At 43.0% G+C, this 16,553-nt stretch overlaps 1 protein-coding gene across 2 annotated transcripts in view; it reads left to right on the forward strand.

Annotated features, from left to right (window-relative positions):
• The window catches only part of FANCI (FA complementation group I), a 188,926-nt gene that overhangs the window by 85,876 nt on the left and 86,497 nt on the right, over window positions 1–16,553 (forward strand). For both annotated transcript variants that reach the window (XM_030189691.1, XM_030189690.1), the window contains 2 exons: window positions 6,144–6,214; window positions 7,696–7,810. In XM_030189691.1, coding sequence (XP_030045551.1) covers window positions 6,144–6,214; window positions 7,696–7,810 — 186 coding nt within the window. The remainder of the gene's footprint in view (window positions 1–6,143; window positions 6,215–7,695; window positions 7,811–16,553) is intronic.

Consider the following 16,553-nt stretch of genomic DNA (forward strand, 5'->3'; position numbering starts at 1 on the left):
CAGACTACATTTACCATCATTCTTCCTTACTTGCGCCATATGTGAGGCTTCACCTGAAATGTTCAGCTTATAAACATCATTATGCATAAAAGCTTCAGCATACACTTCATCATTTTTAGAGATTGTGCACTTACTGTTTTCAAAATGAATCACAAATCCCTTCTTATCTAATGTAGATACACTAAGCATATTGCAAACTGCTTGGGGAATATACAAGACATCACTTACAGGAATTTCTTTAACTTCATTAGACACTTTGCATTTTAAGAATCCAATACCTTTTGCTTGGATCTTAGCAGTCCCTGCGTTTGCAGTTTTAAGAATACCTTCCTCTGGACACATTTCCTGAAAGAAATCCTTAGAATTGGTTAAATGGCATGTGCTCCCCGAATCCAAAATCCAAGTACTTTCATTTGAATTATTATTTACCATAGTCAAAGATTTTTCTGCCATTAGAAAGCCCTTGTGTTTATCTTTGTCCTTCATACATTTCCTGGTTTGAAAATTCTTTAGTTCCATTGGCTTAGGTGAGCTAGAGGGAGTGTTTTGTGTTTCCTTACACCATTTAGATACATGTCCCTCCTTTCCACATGAGTAGCAAATCAGCTTGCCCTTGGGTGGAGTTTTCCCATAGCTCCGCCTTCCTCTGTTCTTTGCCAAGAAATTTGTTTCATTTCTCTCTGACTTGCTTTGAGAACACATCTCCTCAGAATCATTTATTATGCATTCCTGCCTTAGTTTTGATGTTGCCTGTTCAAAGGATTGCCCTTCAATGGCCTCATTTATAGACCTAAAAACATCAAACTTCTTTGATAGTGAGGTAAAAAGAAATGCTCTTTTCAATGCATCACACATGGGAATTCCAGAAAGTTCTAGCTTTTGAAATGAAGACATAAGATGCATAATGTGATCATTACATTTACTTTTATCCCTTAATTTGGTTTCATTCAACTCTGCCAACCAAATTGGTTGCTGCTTTGCATATGTAGTTGCATACATAGTTCTCAGTTTATATAAAATGTCCTTTGGTGTATCTTTTCCCTCCACTAATATGGCTTGTTTCTCTGAGAGAGCTTCCAAAAGCATGCACTTCACATAATAGTTTGCATTGTCCCATTCAGCCATATTTTCAGCTGTTCTGTCTTGGTCTAAGCATATATTTAATCCTTTTGCTCGAAGGAGACATATGAATCTTAGTTCCCACTGCTGATAATTAAACTCAGTTAATTTAGGCACCTTGAGAGAATAGAAAAATGGTGAATTTCTTCCCTCAGCCATTTTCTTAGCCTTCTGTCTGCTGTGTGGGGGGAGAGAGAGACAGACTGAATCTTTCCTTTAAAACTTAAGAGAAAAATGTGGCCTTTTTTTCTGCCTGGTAATATTTCTCTTCTTTTTCAATTCCTGGCCCTGGGCCCATAACCCTTTTGTTGGATTATTTGTAGTAAATAATTAGCAGATTTTAGTACACACAGCTTCAGCTTTAGAAATGTTAATTTCTTTCTTCATCTCTCTCTCATTCACCCCTGAATAATTCACTGCTGAGTCACTTTAAAGTTGAAGTAACAAAACATCTGTTTACTCACAGTTTGTAGTTAGATTATAATCAGACAGGCTTATATATACATATTACTATACATTTGTATTATCAGCTCCTTCCATGTGCTTAGATGGTAATGGATGCTCACACCACCATAGATCCTCTCAGGTTAGGAGAGATCATGAGCTCCATGTGCTCCATGTGCTGCATGTGCTGCATCTAACCCCCACAGGAAGTTGCATAGCTGTGTGACCTCTCTAAGTAATTCACATCAGAGGTCACAGAGTAATCACAGAGAAATAATATCTGACAGGCAATGCATGTAAAAATACAATACATTCCAACATTCTTAAGGTGAGGTTTAGTTTGGGGAGGCAGTAATGTGCAATTTTCCATTTTCAAAATGGCATGCATTATTATAACTGTCACGTTTTCTAGCTGGAAACTGGGTTTGTGAGCCCTTGGGCCACTGCCGAGTAGCGGCAGTGGCAGGCGAAACCACCCCACACTAGAGACAGGGCAGATCTGTGACAAACAGTTAGGCTTCACCTGCACCTGGCCACTTTTCACCAAGAGTTGAGCTCCAGGCTTCAGGTGGCCGGCAGGACTTACTGGACAGGGCAGGACTGGATAACAGCTAGGCAGCACAGGGACAGCAAGGCAGGGAAAGGATAGGCTAAAGGACAGGACTGAAAGCTGCGAGCAGCCACTGAAACAGGGAACAAACACAGCTAGACAGGAGACTGAACTGAAAGCTGCAAGCAGCCACTGAAACAGGGAACAAACACAGATAAACCCAGAACTAGACAAAGACATACAAACAAAACACAAGACTGGGAAACAAGCAATACCCTAAACTAAACAAAGACTAACTAGAACAGGCAAGACTTCAGGCAAGAACTAGCGCAAGGAAACAGACTCAGGCTGAAGTGCAACAAGCACTAACATACCATGGCCTTAGACGCAAGGCAAAGGCAGAGAGGTTCCAAATGCCTAATAAGCCCAGCAGCAGCTGAGCTTCAGCTGCAGCAATCACCAGGCAGCTACGGGTGCTGATCAGGGAAAAACAAGAGTAAGTCTGGCAGTCTGGAAGATCCGGACTGGACTGGCCTGAAGTCTGGAACAGGTGACAGTCCATAGCAGCCACCGGTTCTGGCCACCCGAGGGCGAGGTGAGCACAGATGTAACAATATCTAGAAAAGATACCTACAGAAAAAGTAAGTGCGGATATCTACAGGTACTTTTTACATAATTTTCAAAGTGAAAGCTTGTAAAATCTGTGGTTAGAAGTATTGTCAGAAGCGTAGCTAGGTGGGGCGCAGGGGGAGCGGTCGCTCCCCCAAACAGTTTTTTGAAAAAATGGCGCCTATGCACCAGTAACTTTGCCTGCCCTGGTCTTGCATCTTTCTTCCTGTTTCTTCTGCTGCCTGCTGTCTCCCGTCGTCATTTTTACTGCCCTGAAGAGTTCTCTCTCAGCACCGGCAATTCAGTCAGCCTTCTGCCAGCGTCGGGGCTTCTCCTGAAGAGAAAGCCCCCATGCTGGCAGTAGGCTGACTGTGAAATCGCCGGTGCCGAGGGAGAACTCTTCAGGGCAGTAAAAATGACGACGGGGAGACAGCAGGCAGCAGAAGAAACAGGAAGAAAGATGCAAGACTCCGGAGGGAGAGCTGCCCAAGGAGGTTTAATAGACCAGTGGAAGTGAGCCTTTCTAGTCCAGCAAGGAAGCCAACTTGGTTAATGTGTTTATGAGCTGCTGCATCCACTTTGTCATTCTTTATTGCTGATCTGTAACAAGGCTAAAGCTGTTTCTGTTAATAGGCAGTGCATTAAAAGCTGGAGGAGAAAAGAAAGAAAACGGCTTCAAAAATTATTGCAGGTGGTAGAAAAAGCAATTATAAACTCTGTAGTGTGTGCTCATTTTTCTTCACTGTTCTTCTATACAATATATATGACCAAGATTTAAATGAGGATATCCTGTTTCTTGATGAGTTTATCTTAACTGTTGTTGTATTGTGCCTTGGTAAGCTGGTGTTATAAAGATGATAGAATATATTGAAAAATGGAAGTAGAATTAAACTCACCTTTCATTGGGGCACATGGAATCACATTTTAATGTCATCTCATTTGTAGAAATTTTACATTTTAGATACACAAATTGATTATTCTGTTTTTAGGCATGTTTCAGGGAAAAGTGGTTTTATAGGTCAAAATAAAAATAAATATTTTTTTTAATGCAGATCTCTTTTGTTTAAACATAATTAAATTGGCTATAAGCCCTTAATGCAGTCCATTGGCTTTCTTATATTTATTTATTTATTTATAACATTTGTATCCCACATTTTCCCACCTATTTGCAGGCTCAGTGTGGCTTACATATTCTGTTTTAGTGGCCTTTACCAGGAGAAAAAAAAATCTCTGCACGAATATAACACGTGCTAGAGTGCCTCTATAACTAGCCCCTCCAAATGACACACTGATTACAATTTACAACAAATTACTACTCTACCTATATTCCGTTCCGTTATTATACTTTTTCTGTGTACATCCGTATACTGCACAAATTGGCATGTTTGAAAATATAAGTGAGATTAAATACAAATGCTACCAACAATAAAGAGTGACAACATGGATGCAGCAGCTCTTAGGTTTGCTTGCTTTGTTTTGAGATGACAGCTTCACTGGGAAGGGAAAACTGAGATTGGATATGGACATAAATGGGCACTACTGGAAAGGGGGGGGGGGGGGAGAGGAGATAGGGACACAGAGAGGGCACAATTGGAAAGGGGAGGAGGAGATAGGGATGTGAAAAAGGGATGAGATGGGGGACAAAGAGGTAATTTTGGAAAAGGGGAAAGATGGTAACACAGATCAGTGCCAAATAGATGTAGAGAAGGAAAGGAAGAAGACAAGAGGAGAGAGAAGAAATGGAAAGGCCAGCCTGGAAAAATTTGTAAGGCTGACTCATGGAACATGGAAAAAAAGACTGGAATCAGCCAAATTCCCAAACAACAAAGGTAGAAAAAAAACATTATTTTTATTTAATACTTTGTAAGGACTGAGATGTACCTGCTTTGCAAAATGTATATTTTTCTATGTTTATTTTGCAAAGTACAGGAGAAAATGCTTTTCTGTTTCTTTTTACCAGTATTCCACTGTTTATAGAGTCTGGTTTTCTTGGGCAGAGAGGAGGGGGGTCTCTATTTCAATTTTTGTTGTTGGGTTGTTTTTTTTGTGGCTTCCTATTCTGTATTAGATTGGTAGGATGGAATGTTGTCACAGTTTAGGTTTCTGCTTGTGCTTGTGACCTGGGTTGGCCACTGTTGGGAAGCTGGATACTGGGCTAGATGGACCTTTGGTCTGACCCAGTATGGCTACTCATGTTATATAGATGAGGGTCTGTTCATGTTCTGCATGTGCGACTGAGATGAAGAATTCTGCTAGCATGTAGTGTCTGTGTAGGAATGTGTAACAGTGCAGCTTGTTCCAGTTTCCCAATAGTAGGTATATTGGTGCTTGAGAACCCAGTGTAATATATATTGCATTGTGTAGGTGGGTTAGGGCTGTTATGGGGTGGTAAGTTTTGTGTTCTAGGGCAGCATTTCCCAAGTTGGTCCTGGAGTACCCCTTTGCCAGTCAGGTTTTCAGGATGTCCACATTAAATATGCATGAAATTGATTTGCATATACTGCCTCCATTACTTGCAAATCTTTTTCATGCAGATTCATTGTGGATAGCCTGAAAACCTGAATGGCAAAAGTGTCTAGCCCTATTTGAAAGTGGGCTCAGCCACTCTGGGGCAAGGGCCGCCTTTGGTGGTCATTGTGAACCAAAATAAAAATCCTGAAGACTAGTGGTCTCCACATCCTGTAGAGTCACCACGCAAACAAAAGCCCATCTGATTTAAACAAGATGTCTAGCAGTGGAAGGAATGTGTGTGCTATTCCTGAGGTGATGGTCACGATTTGAATATTTTTACTTTGTAGTTAAGAAGACAGGTTGCCTGCTCTGGCCAGTCCAGGGCCCTCTTCTGCGTCCTGCCTCCTGATGTAACTTACTGTTTCCTTGTAGGCAGGACGCAACAGAAGACAGCCTGTATTAATCAGTGCCCACCACAGTCCTTGAGCAACAACACAGACACTGCTGTCTAGCTGACACCAACCGGCGCCTATTTTATAAAAGTCTGCTCCCCCTGAGATCAAAACCTGGCTACGCCTCTGAGTATTGTACCCCTGAATTGGCACTCGGCCTTCTATGTGGGTGTGGGATTCGTTGCCTTTTCCAGAGTTGCTGTCTTTCCATCTGTGTTGCCTGTTGAGGGTTGCTTAAGGGCAGTACACTCTTCTCACTTCCACCTTCCTTGTCTTTGAGCCTTGTAAGTTTGATACTATGTAGAGATATAACCAGCTGTTTTCCTCTGTGCTGACTTGTCTGGGATAGACCCTTAGTCTCAGTTAGGGGGGGGGGGGAGCACAGAGGTATAAACTCTCCTAACTTGCTGTAGGCAGACCTCATCAGTAAATTGGTAATTCCACTTGAGACTCTCTCACAAAGTATGATTACTTCAGAAATACATTGCCCCAGATTTTCTTTTTGAACTTTTTTCCAGCCCCTGCTAAAAATCAGTATGTCAATGAGGGACTCGCTTATCCTGGTTCTCAGAAAGGCAATGTTCTCCAGGTAGGTTATGGAGAAGGCTTATGACTTAAAAATGGTAAATTTTGATAGAATTAATTTCTTTTTCAAGCTATTTCAGTATTCGAGCAGTGCTAAAAGGTAGGCATAACAATCTATCATCACCACAAACCGTTGCTTTCATTGGAAACCATAGTACAGAAGATGGTAGCAGGAGCTTATCGGGTATCTCTGAAATTACCAGATAATGTCCTGCTTGGAAGGTTGACTCGGCTGAAGTTGCATTAACCTGGATTTGAGCTCAAGTAAGATTCTGTTCAAGTAGGACATCTCTCATCATTTAAAGTTTGTAGTTATCATTTCACTTTTGCAGTTCCATGCTGCTGTTGAATACATCCTTACTTATGCTCTCCATTTCCCTACAAAACTGAAAATCTACTGCTTCATTTGTCATCCAGCACTGTTATACTGAAACTGCTTCTGTTTTCCCATTGACTTCTTTGAGTGACATGAACACAAGCTAAACAGACAATAGGAGAGAACATTACAGCACTTGCTAAAGGTTTCAGTCACCTGCAGTTTGATTGAAAATGGTTATAAAATGCTATATCAATGGTACTATACCCCTATAAGGCAGAGGCGAATATGTGGGAAGGGAACAGATCTTTGCTGGCGTGACTCTGGGGAACAAGGAACCTTTTTATGTATTTGGTGGGATTGTACCAAAATGCAAGCATTTTGGACAGAAGTTACAAACTTAATCAGTGGAATGTTGGGCACTACACTGGTTAGGCAGATTGAATGTTTTTTTTTTTTTTCCTAAATGTTGGGATGCCAGGCCTTTGGGTGGTTCTGTGGCCACGGTGAGTAGAACAGCCTTAGCGGCATGATGGAAAGGACGGGTGGTACCCACAATGGCCCAAATGACTACTAGATTAGACTATATTTATCTGATGTGTAAGTTGACTGCTTTCAGATGTAACAAAGTGGCAGCCTTTTTGAAAGTCTGGGAGCCTTATAATAAATGAAGCGAGGTAATTGTAATACATTTAGTTCCCTAGGCGAATAGCCTGTTCAGGTAGCTCTCCTAAATTTGGTAGCAATCAAGGACAGGGATATTGGGGGGGGGGGGGGGGGGGGGGGGGGGGGGACTGGAGGAAGGGGGTGTTCTGTTGAGGTTTTGTGAGTTTTGTCTATATGGAAGCTATTTTAAGCAATGTACTAAAGAACCAGAGCACATGGTCTGTATCTTTATTCACTTATGCATTTATATATTAAAAAAAAAAAAACAACAACAACACAAGAGCATGTAGAAAGAAAATTATTTACCTAAATGGACTGATTATTAGCTGTTCCCCAGGCACAGATTCCAGCTTGATATGTTTAGATTCATTTTGACTGGTATTTTTTCAACACCTTCTTTCATAAAGATTGTTATGATACTACAGTAAGTTGTCTAAAAATTAAATAGTAAGTGATGTGACTTGACTGACTTTTCCTCCCTCTCTCTGTTCTCCCACTTTCAGCCAGATCGATGCTCGGAAATCAGCAGTTGCAGGTTTTTTACTTCTGCTGAAGAATTTTAAAGTCCTGGGCAGCTTGTCCTCATCTCAGTGCAGCCAGGCTATTGGTGCTAGTCAGGTGAGAAGAGCTGCTCTTGATTGTGCTCATATGTTTGGACCTAAGTGACTCAGAGAGGCTTTGGTAGTTTTCTATGGTAGGAGAAGAATGTTAAAAAACATAGAACAATACTTCCTTGTCATCAGTAGCTGACAAATCGAGAGGCTTGTGGATTATGACCATCTACCAGCAGTTTGGAGGTAGAGAATACTAACTGACCAAGGAGCATACCGCCCTATGTGGCAGTGGTCAGTTTGGTACTCTATCTCCAGCAGGCGGTGGATGGTCTCACAAGCTCCTGTGGCTCCTGTTCCAGGTTTCCTGGTTCAGTTGAGCTTGGTGGTGTCTAGGTCAGTAGAGGTGCCTGATTCAGGTCCCTTCCCCCCCAACTCTCCTGCCACTTCCTTCCTCCTCTTCCTCACAGAACTTAAAAAAAGAAAATGCTGGAAGAGAGCAGATTTCTGTTTGTGGCATTCTGGAGGAGAGGGGAGTATCTCTGAGCTTCTGCAGCTATCTGGATTCAGCCACAATGCATCTACGGATTTCGACTTCATATGGCGACATTTCCACCTCATGGCTCTCTTCACTTATAGCCACCTTGGGGCCGTTCTGGCATGGGCAATTGCCCTTCAGATTATTTAGCACTTGCACAATTGACCTTCAGGCCACTGTAGCCTTGTGATGTGGAGTAGGAGCCGGGTGGGATGCCCCCTGAGTACCTGGCAGCAGTGGCGTAGCTAGGGTAGTTGACACCCGGGGCCGGTCATTTTTTAACATCCCTCCCCCCCCCCCCCCCCCCCCCGAAATCCAGTACTAGGCATACCGAGAATACAAAACACTCAGGACCTATAGAGCAATTCTACCATACCATAAGCAGTAATTTGTACGAGTCACACAAGGAAAAGGAAAGCATCTTAAACACTACAGTGAGCACTAGAACATCAATTCACCTATTGTAAAACGAAAACAGACAGATTAGTACAGATCGTCGATCCTGCACAGTCAATGCCAACCGAAAGCCATGTCTTTTTCACAAATACAGATACACCCTAATCCACTATAGAATAAGTAATCATAAACTTTCTATTTTGACAAAAATTAAACTGAACCCCCGATGCCAGACTCTGCATACAATGCAACACCACAGAAACAGAAAATGTCCTCTAGTACTGTGCAAAATATAAAGACAGCAGATGTAAATTTGAAAAAACTAACAAATACCAATTACCACTTTACAAATTAACAAATAGAAATAAAACAAATAATATCATTTTATTGGACTAATACATTTAGCTTTCAGAGGCCAAAACCTCCTTCCTCAGGTCAATTCAGTATAGTACTGTTACAGTGTCCTATCCTGACCTGAGGAAGGGGGTTTTGTTCTCCGAAAGTAAAATGTATTAAAATTAGTTCAATAAAAAGATTACCTTATTTACTTGTTCTATTATAAACATTTATTAACACAGCTACAATACTACTTTATCCTAAAGCAAAAAAATAAAAATATATATTTACAGTTCGTTGTCTCTGGTTTCTGCTTTCCTCATCTTTTCACTGTCTTCCTTCTATCCAGCATCTGTCTTCGCTCTCTCTCTGCTCCTTCCATCCACTGTCTGCCCTCTCTTCCTTCCATCCACTTCTGCCCCTTCCATGCACCATCTGCCCCAGTCTGCCATCTCTCTCCCCCTTCCATCAACAACTGCCCTCTATCTCTGCCCCTTCCATCCACCATTTGCCCCAGTCTGCCCTCTTTCTCTCTCCCCTTCCACCCACCATCTGCCCTTTCTCTCTGCCTTCCCTCTCCCATCCGTCCAGGGTCTGCCCTCCCTCAGGTGCCCCCCTTCCATCCAGGATCTGTCCCCTCTCTCTTTGCCCCCTCTTTTCAGCCCCCAGTTCCAGTCCCCTTCATCCACCACATGCCTTGCATCCCCCCCCTTTCAGCCCCAGACCCATTCTCCCACCTGCCCCAGGCATGGACCCATTTTCCCTCCTGCCACCTTGTCAGACCCCAGTTCCAGCTTCAGACCTCTTCTCCCATCTGAGCACTCCCCTCCCCCCTCTGAGCACCCCCACCCTCCCCAATCCCCTTCTCCCCTCCCTGAGCACCCATCTGAGCTCCCCCACCCCTCCCCAATCCCCTTCTCCCCTCCTTGATGCTCTCCCACCCCTCCCCAATCCCCTTCTCCCCTCTCTGAGCTCCCCACCCTCCCTAATCCCCTTTAAGCACCCCTCTGAGCTCCCCCACCCTTCCCCAATCCCCTTCTCCCCTCTCTGAGCTCCCCACCCTCCCTAATCCCCTTTAAGCACCCCTCTGAGGTCCCACACCCCTCCCCAATCCCCTTCTCCCCTCCTTGATGCTCTCCCACCCTCCCTAATCCCCTTTAAGCACCCCTCTGAGCGCCCCCACCCTCCCCAATCCCCTTCTTCCCTCCTTGATGCTCCACCACCCTCCCTAATCCCCTTTAAGCACCCCTCTGAGCACCCCCACCCCTCCCCAATCCCCTTCTCCCCTCTGAGTCCCCCCCCCCACAGCTGTTTTTTTTCGAAGCGCTGGAGAGTGGTGGGCAGTGCGCCTCGCATCTGCCCTGCTAGTAAAGAAGATCTCGCTGACGTCGTCCTTCCCACACTGAGTCCCGCCCGCCCTCGCGGTAATAGGAAGTTGCCTCAGGGGGTCGGGACTGAATGTGGGAAGGGCGACGACATCAGCGAGATCTTCTTTACTAGCAGGGCAGACGCGAGGCGCGCTGCCTGCCACTCTCCGGCGCTTCAAAAAAAAAGTTTTAAAGGCGGAGCAGCGGGAGCGGAGCACCCCCCCACCCGATGACACCCGGGGCAGACCGCCCTCACCGCCCCGCCCTACGCCACTGCCTGGCAGTTTGCAGCCTTCTGTCTTTTGCTGATCGGCGAATGACGGTTTGTGGTGTCTTCACCAGCCTCTTCATGGCTGCTGTTCCGGGACCCTCCTGCTGGGGGCTATGCAGTAACATAGTAGATGACGGCAGAGAAAGACCTGTATAGTCCATCCAGTCTGCCCAACAAGACAAACTCATATGTACTACTTTATGTGTATAGCTGACCTTGATTTGTATCTGCCACTTTCAGGGCATAGACCGTAGAAGTCTGCCCAGTACTAGCCCTGCCTCCCAACCACTAGCCCCGCCTCCCACCACCGGTGCTGCCACCCAATCTCTGCTAAGCTTCTGAGGATCCATTACTTCTGAACAGGATTCCTTTATGTTTATCCCATTCATTTTTGAATTCCGTTACCGTTTTCATCTCCACCACCTCCCGCGGGAGGGCATTCCAAATATCCACCACTCTCTCCATGAAAAAAATACTTCCTGACATTTTTCTTGAGTCTGCCCCCCTTCAATCTCATTTCATGTCCTCTAGTTCTACTGCCTTCCCATCTCCAGAAAAGGTTCGTTTGCGGATTAATACCTTTCAAATATTTGAACACCTGTATCATATCACCCCTGTTTCTCCTTTCTTCCAGGGTATATATGTTCAGGTCAGCAAGTCTCTCCTCATATGTCTTGTAACGCAAATCCCATACCATTTTTGTAGCTTTTCTTTGCACCACTTCAATTTCTTTTACATCCTTAGAAAGATACGGCCTCCAAAACTGAACACAGTACTCCAGGTGGGGCCTCACCAACGACTTGTACAGGGGCATAAACACCTCCTGTTTCTTGTGGCTATGGATCCTTTGTGGGGCACAGTTCCATTTCTGATGACTGGGTGTTTCTCCATCTGTTGCTGCCTGTTGAGCGCAGCTCCGTCTTTATGTGCTGAGCTTTCTATGCTTGATCAGTGCAGCTCCATCTTTGTTGAGCACAGCTCCATATATTCCATTTATGCTGGGTGATCTCTAATGTATGCAAATGCATCTCGTACTCTTGTTATGGGTATCCTGAAGATCTGTGGGTCACCAGGACAGTTTTTGGGAAGCCCTTCTTTATGCTTTTACAATTGTGATTCCAAACTGTCTTATAAATAATATATGAAATACACATTTTTAAGCAGTGTTTTGAAATAATCTATCCATTGCTTAAAAAGATCTTACATAAGTATTACCGTACTGGGAAAGACCAAAGGTCCATCAAGCCGAGCATCCTGTTTCCAACAGTGGCCAATCCAGGTCACAAATACCTGGCAAGATCCCAAAAAAAGTACAAAACATTTTATACTGCTTTTCCCCAAGTCCATTTAATAATGGTCTATGGACTTTTCCTTTAGGAAGCTGTCCAAACCTTTTTTAAACTTCGCTAAGCTAACAGTCTTTACCACATTCTCTGGCAACAAATTCCAGAGTTTAATTACACGTTGAGTGAAGAAACATTTTCTCTGATTTGTTTTTAAATTACTACATTGTAGCTTCATCACATGCCCCCTACTCCTAGTATTTTTGGAAAGCGTAAACAGATGCTTCACATCTACCCATTTAAATCCACTCATTATTTTATAGACTTCTATCATATCTCCTCTCAGACGCCTTTTCTCTAAGCTGAAGAGCCCTAGCCGCTTTAGCCTTTCCTCATAAGGAAGTCGTCCCATCCCTTTTATCATTTTTGTCGCTCTTCTCTGCACCTTTTCTAATTCTACTATATCCTTTTTGAGATGCGGCGACCAGAATTAAACACAATATTCGAGGTGCGGTTGCACCATGGAGCAATACAAAGGCATTATAACATCCTCATTTTTGTTTTCCATTCCTTTCCTAATAATATCTAACATTCTATTTGCTTTCTTAGCCGCAGCAGCACACGGAGCAGAAAGTTTCAACCTATCATCAACGACGACACCTAGATCCCTTTCTTGGTCTGTGACTCCTAACGTGGAACCTTGCATGACGTAGCTATAATTCGAGTTCCTCTTTCCCACATGCATCACTTTGCACTTGCTCACATTAAACGTCATCTGCCATTTAGACGCCCGGTCTCCCAGTCTCGTAAGGTCCTCTTGTAATATTTCACAATCCTCCCGCGATTTAATGACTTTGAATAACTTTGTGTCATCAGCAAATTTAATTACCTTACTAGTTACTCCCAAATCTAGGTCTTTTATAAATATGTTAAAAAGCAGGGGTCCCAGCACAGACCCCTGGGGAACCCCACTAACTACCCTTCTCCATTGAGAATACTGACCATTTAACTCTACTCTCTGTTTTCTATCGTTTAACCAGTTTTTAACCCACAATAGAAACTACCTCCTATCCCATGACTCTCCAATTTCCTCTTGAGTCTTTCATGAGGTACTTTGTCAAACACCTTCTGAAAATCCAGATACCCAATATCAACTGGCTCTCCACATGTTTGTTCACCCCTTCAAAGAAATGTAGTAGATTGGTGAGGCAAGATTTCCCTTCACTAAATCCATGTTGACTTTGTCTCATTAATCCATGCTTTTGAATATGCTCTGTAATTTTGTTCTTTATAATAGTCTCTACCATTTTGCCCGGCACCGACGTCAGACTCACTGGTCTATAATTTCCCGGATCTCCTCTGGAACCTTTTTTAAAAATCGGTGTTACATTGGCCACCCTCCAATCTTCCGGTACCATGCTCGATTGTAAGGATAAATTACATATTACTAACAATAGCTCCGCAATCTCATTTTACAGTTCTATCAGTATTCTGGGATGAATACCATCCGGTCCAGGAGATCTGCTACTCTGCAGTTTGTAGAACTGCCTCATTACATCCTCCAGGTTTACAGAGAATTCATTGTTTCTCTGACTCATCATCTTCAAATACCATTTCTGGCACCGTAATCCCACCCAAATCTTCCTCGGTGAAGACCGAAGCAAAGAATTCATTTAATCTCTCCGCTACGGCTTTGTCTTCCCTGATTGCCCCTTTTACTCCTTGGCCATCTAGCGGTCCAAATGATTCTTTTGCTGGCTTCCTGCTTTTAATATACCTAAAAAAAAATTTACTATATGTTTTTGCCTCCAATGCAATCTTTTTTTCGAAGTCCCTCTTAGCCTTCCTTATCAGCGCTTTGCATTTGACTTGACATTCCTTATGCTGTTTCTTATTATTTTCAGTCGGTTCCTTCTTCCATTTTCTGAAGAATTTTCTTTTAGCTCTAATAGCTTCCTTCACCTCACTTTTTTTTAAAATAATTTTATTTTATTCATTTACATTTTAACTTCAAGTACAGATCTTGAAATGAAAAGATGACTATTTGTCATAACTTCTATACAAAATTTTTGTTATATCAACTTATTTTCAAGCAAATGATCCTTTACTCATCTGTAGTCCACTATGTTGGGAGGCAGTACACAATACTTAAGGAAATAGAAAATAATATCTCTACCATACAAATTTACATATTCTGAGAAGAGAGCCCAGTAATACTAATACTTATTACGGAGTAGAAGTGATTACAATCCTTGGTTGTGGCTCCTGTGAGACAGCTATCCTAGTTTCCAAGAAAGAGTTTTAACTGTTTAGAATAAAAAAAAATACATATTTGATAGAATTTAACTTTAAGACACATTTGCAAGGAAAGTTTAGCCAAAATAAAGCGCCCAATTGCAAAGCTTTAGGGTGTAATTTTAGAAACTCTTGTCTTTTCTTTTGTGTTGTCTTAGAGACACCTGGAAACATTCTTATTTTACAATTCAGGAAAACTTGTTTTTTATGAAGAAAATATTTCAGAATCCAGTCTCTATCAGGTTGTAATATAAAAGTTACTTTTATTTTTTTTTATTCTTGTTACATTTGTACCCCGCGCTTTCCCACTCATGGCAGGCTCAATGCGGCTTACTTGGGGCAATGGAGGGTTAAGTGACTTGCCCAGAGTCACAAGGAGCTGCCTGTGCCTGAAGTGGGAATCCAACTCAGTTCCCCAGGACCAAAGTCCACCACCCTAACCACTAGGCCACTCCTCCACTATTGCAGATCAGCAATGTGACCGCGCAGGCTTCTGCTTCTGTGAGTCTGGCCTGCGCAGCCTTCTACATGGAATGTTGCTAGTGGAATAGCAACATTCCATGTAGAATCTCCAATAGCAGCAACATTCCATGTAGAATCTCCAATAGCAGCAACATTCCATGTAGAATCTCCAATAGTATCTATTTTATTTTTGTTACATTTGTACCCCGCGCTTTCCCACTCATGGCAGGCTCAATGCGGCTTACATGGGGCAATGGAGGGTTAAGTGACTTGCCCAGAGTCACAAGGAGCTGCCTGTGCCTGAAGTGGGAATTGAACTCAGTTCCTCAGGACCACAGTCACCACCCTAACCACTAGGCTACACCTCCACTAGCAACGTTCCATGTAGAAGTCGGCCCTTGCAGATCACCAATGTGGCCGCGCAGGCTTCTGCTTCTGTGAGTCTGACGTCCTGCACGTACGTGCAGGACGTCAGACTCACAGAAACAGAAGCCTGCGCAGCCTTCTACATGGAATGTTGCTAGTGGAATAGCAACATTCCATGTAGAATCTCCAATAGCAGCAACATTCCATGTAGAATCTCCAATAGCAGCAACATTCCATGTAGAATCTCCAATAGTATCTATTTTATTTTTGTTACATTTGTACCCCGCGCTTTCCCACTCATGGCAGGCTCAATGCGGCTTACATGGGGCAATGGAGGGTTAAGTGACTTGCCCAGAGTCACAAGGAGCTGCCTGTGCCTGAAGTGGGAATTGAACTCAGTTCCTAAGGACCAAAGTCCACCACCCTAACCACTAGGCTACACCTCCACTAGCAACGTTCCATGTAGAAGTCGGCCCTTGCAGATCACCAATGTGGCCGCGCAGGCTTCTGCTTCTGTGAGTCTGACGTCCTGCAGGACGTCAGACTCACAGAAACAGAAGCCTGCGCAGCCTTCTACATGGAATGTTGCTAGTGGAATAGCAACATTCCATGTAGAATCTCCAATAGTAGCAACATTCCATGTAGAATCTCCAATAGCAGCAACATTCCATGTAGAATCTCCAATAGTATCTATTTTATTTTTGTTACATTTGTACCCCGCGCTTTCCCACTCATGGCAGGCTCAATGCGGCTTACTTGGGGCAATGGAGGGTTAAGTGACTTGCCCAGAGTCACAAGGAGCTGCCTGTGCCTGAAGTGGGAATCAAACTCAGTTCCTCAGGACCAAAGTCCACCACCCTAACCACTAGGCCTCTCCTCCACTCCACTGTTGCTTTTGTCAATCCCACATTTTCTTCTTCAATTATTTGGGTTAAATTCAAATCTAAAGTCTCCATTGGCACACCAACTCCTATTCCATGGTCTGAATCTTTCTTTACAAAAGGTAACAAATAGTAAATTTTTGATATAGGAGGATGTGGTTGTTCAGGAATTTTCAAAATTTCCGTTAGATATTTTTTAAAGGTAATAAGAGGTGAGATTGAAACCTGCTTAGGAAAATTTATTAACCTAAGCGTATTAGATTGTTGATAGTTTTCCAAAATTTCAATCCTGTTTTGAAGGTATAAATTCTCTTTTATCATATTAACTTGAATTTGTTGACAGTTCTGAAGTATTTTAGAATTATTTTCAATCTCTTTATCCAGGATTGCTACTTTTTTTTCTCCATTAATGGTATTTTTTCAGACATAGAGTTAAATTGTTGAGTTAAGGAAATAAACTTTTGTGAGAGAGAAACTTCCAGGCCCACCAGAGCATCCCATATAGTGTCTAAAGTTATAGTTTCTGGTTTTCTAGGCAAAAAAGACTGACTTAGTAAGCCTAATTCAAGTGTGGAATCTTTCGGTAGTTGTCCCTCCATTGCCATGTTGTTTTCC

This window comes from Microcaecilia unicolor, chromosome 1 (genome assembly GCF_901765095.1).
Source record: "Microcaecilia unicolor chromosome 1, aMicUni1.1, whole genome shotgun sequence".
NCBI classification, from domain to species: Eukaryota; Metazoa; Chordata; class Amphibia; order Gymnophiona; family Siphonopidae; genus Microcaecilia; species Microcaecilia unicolor.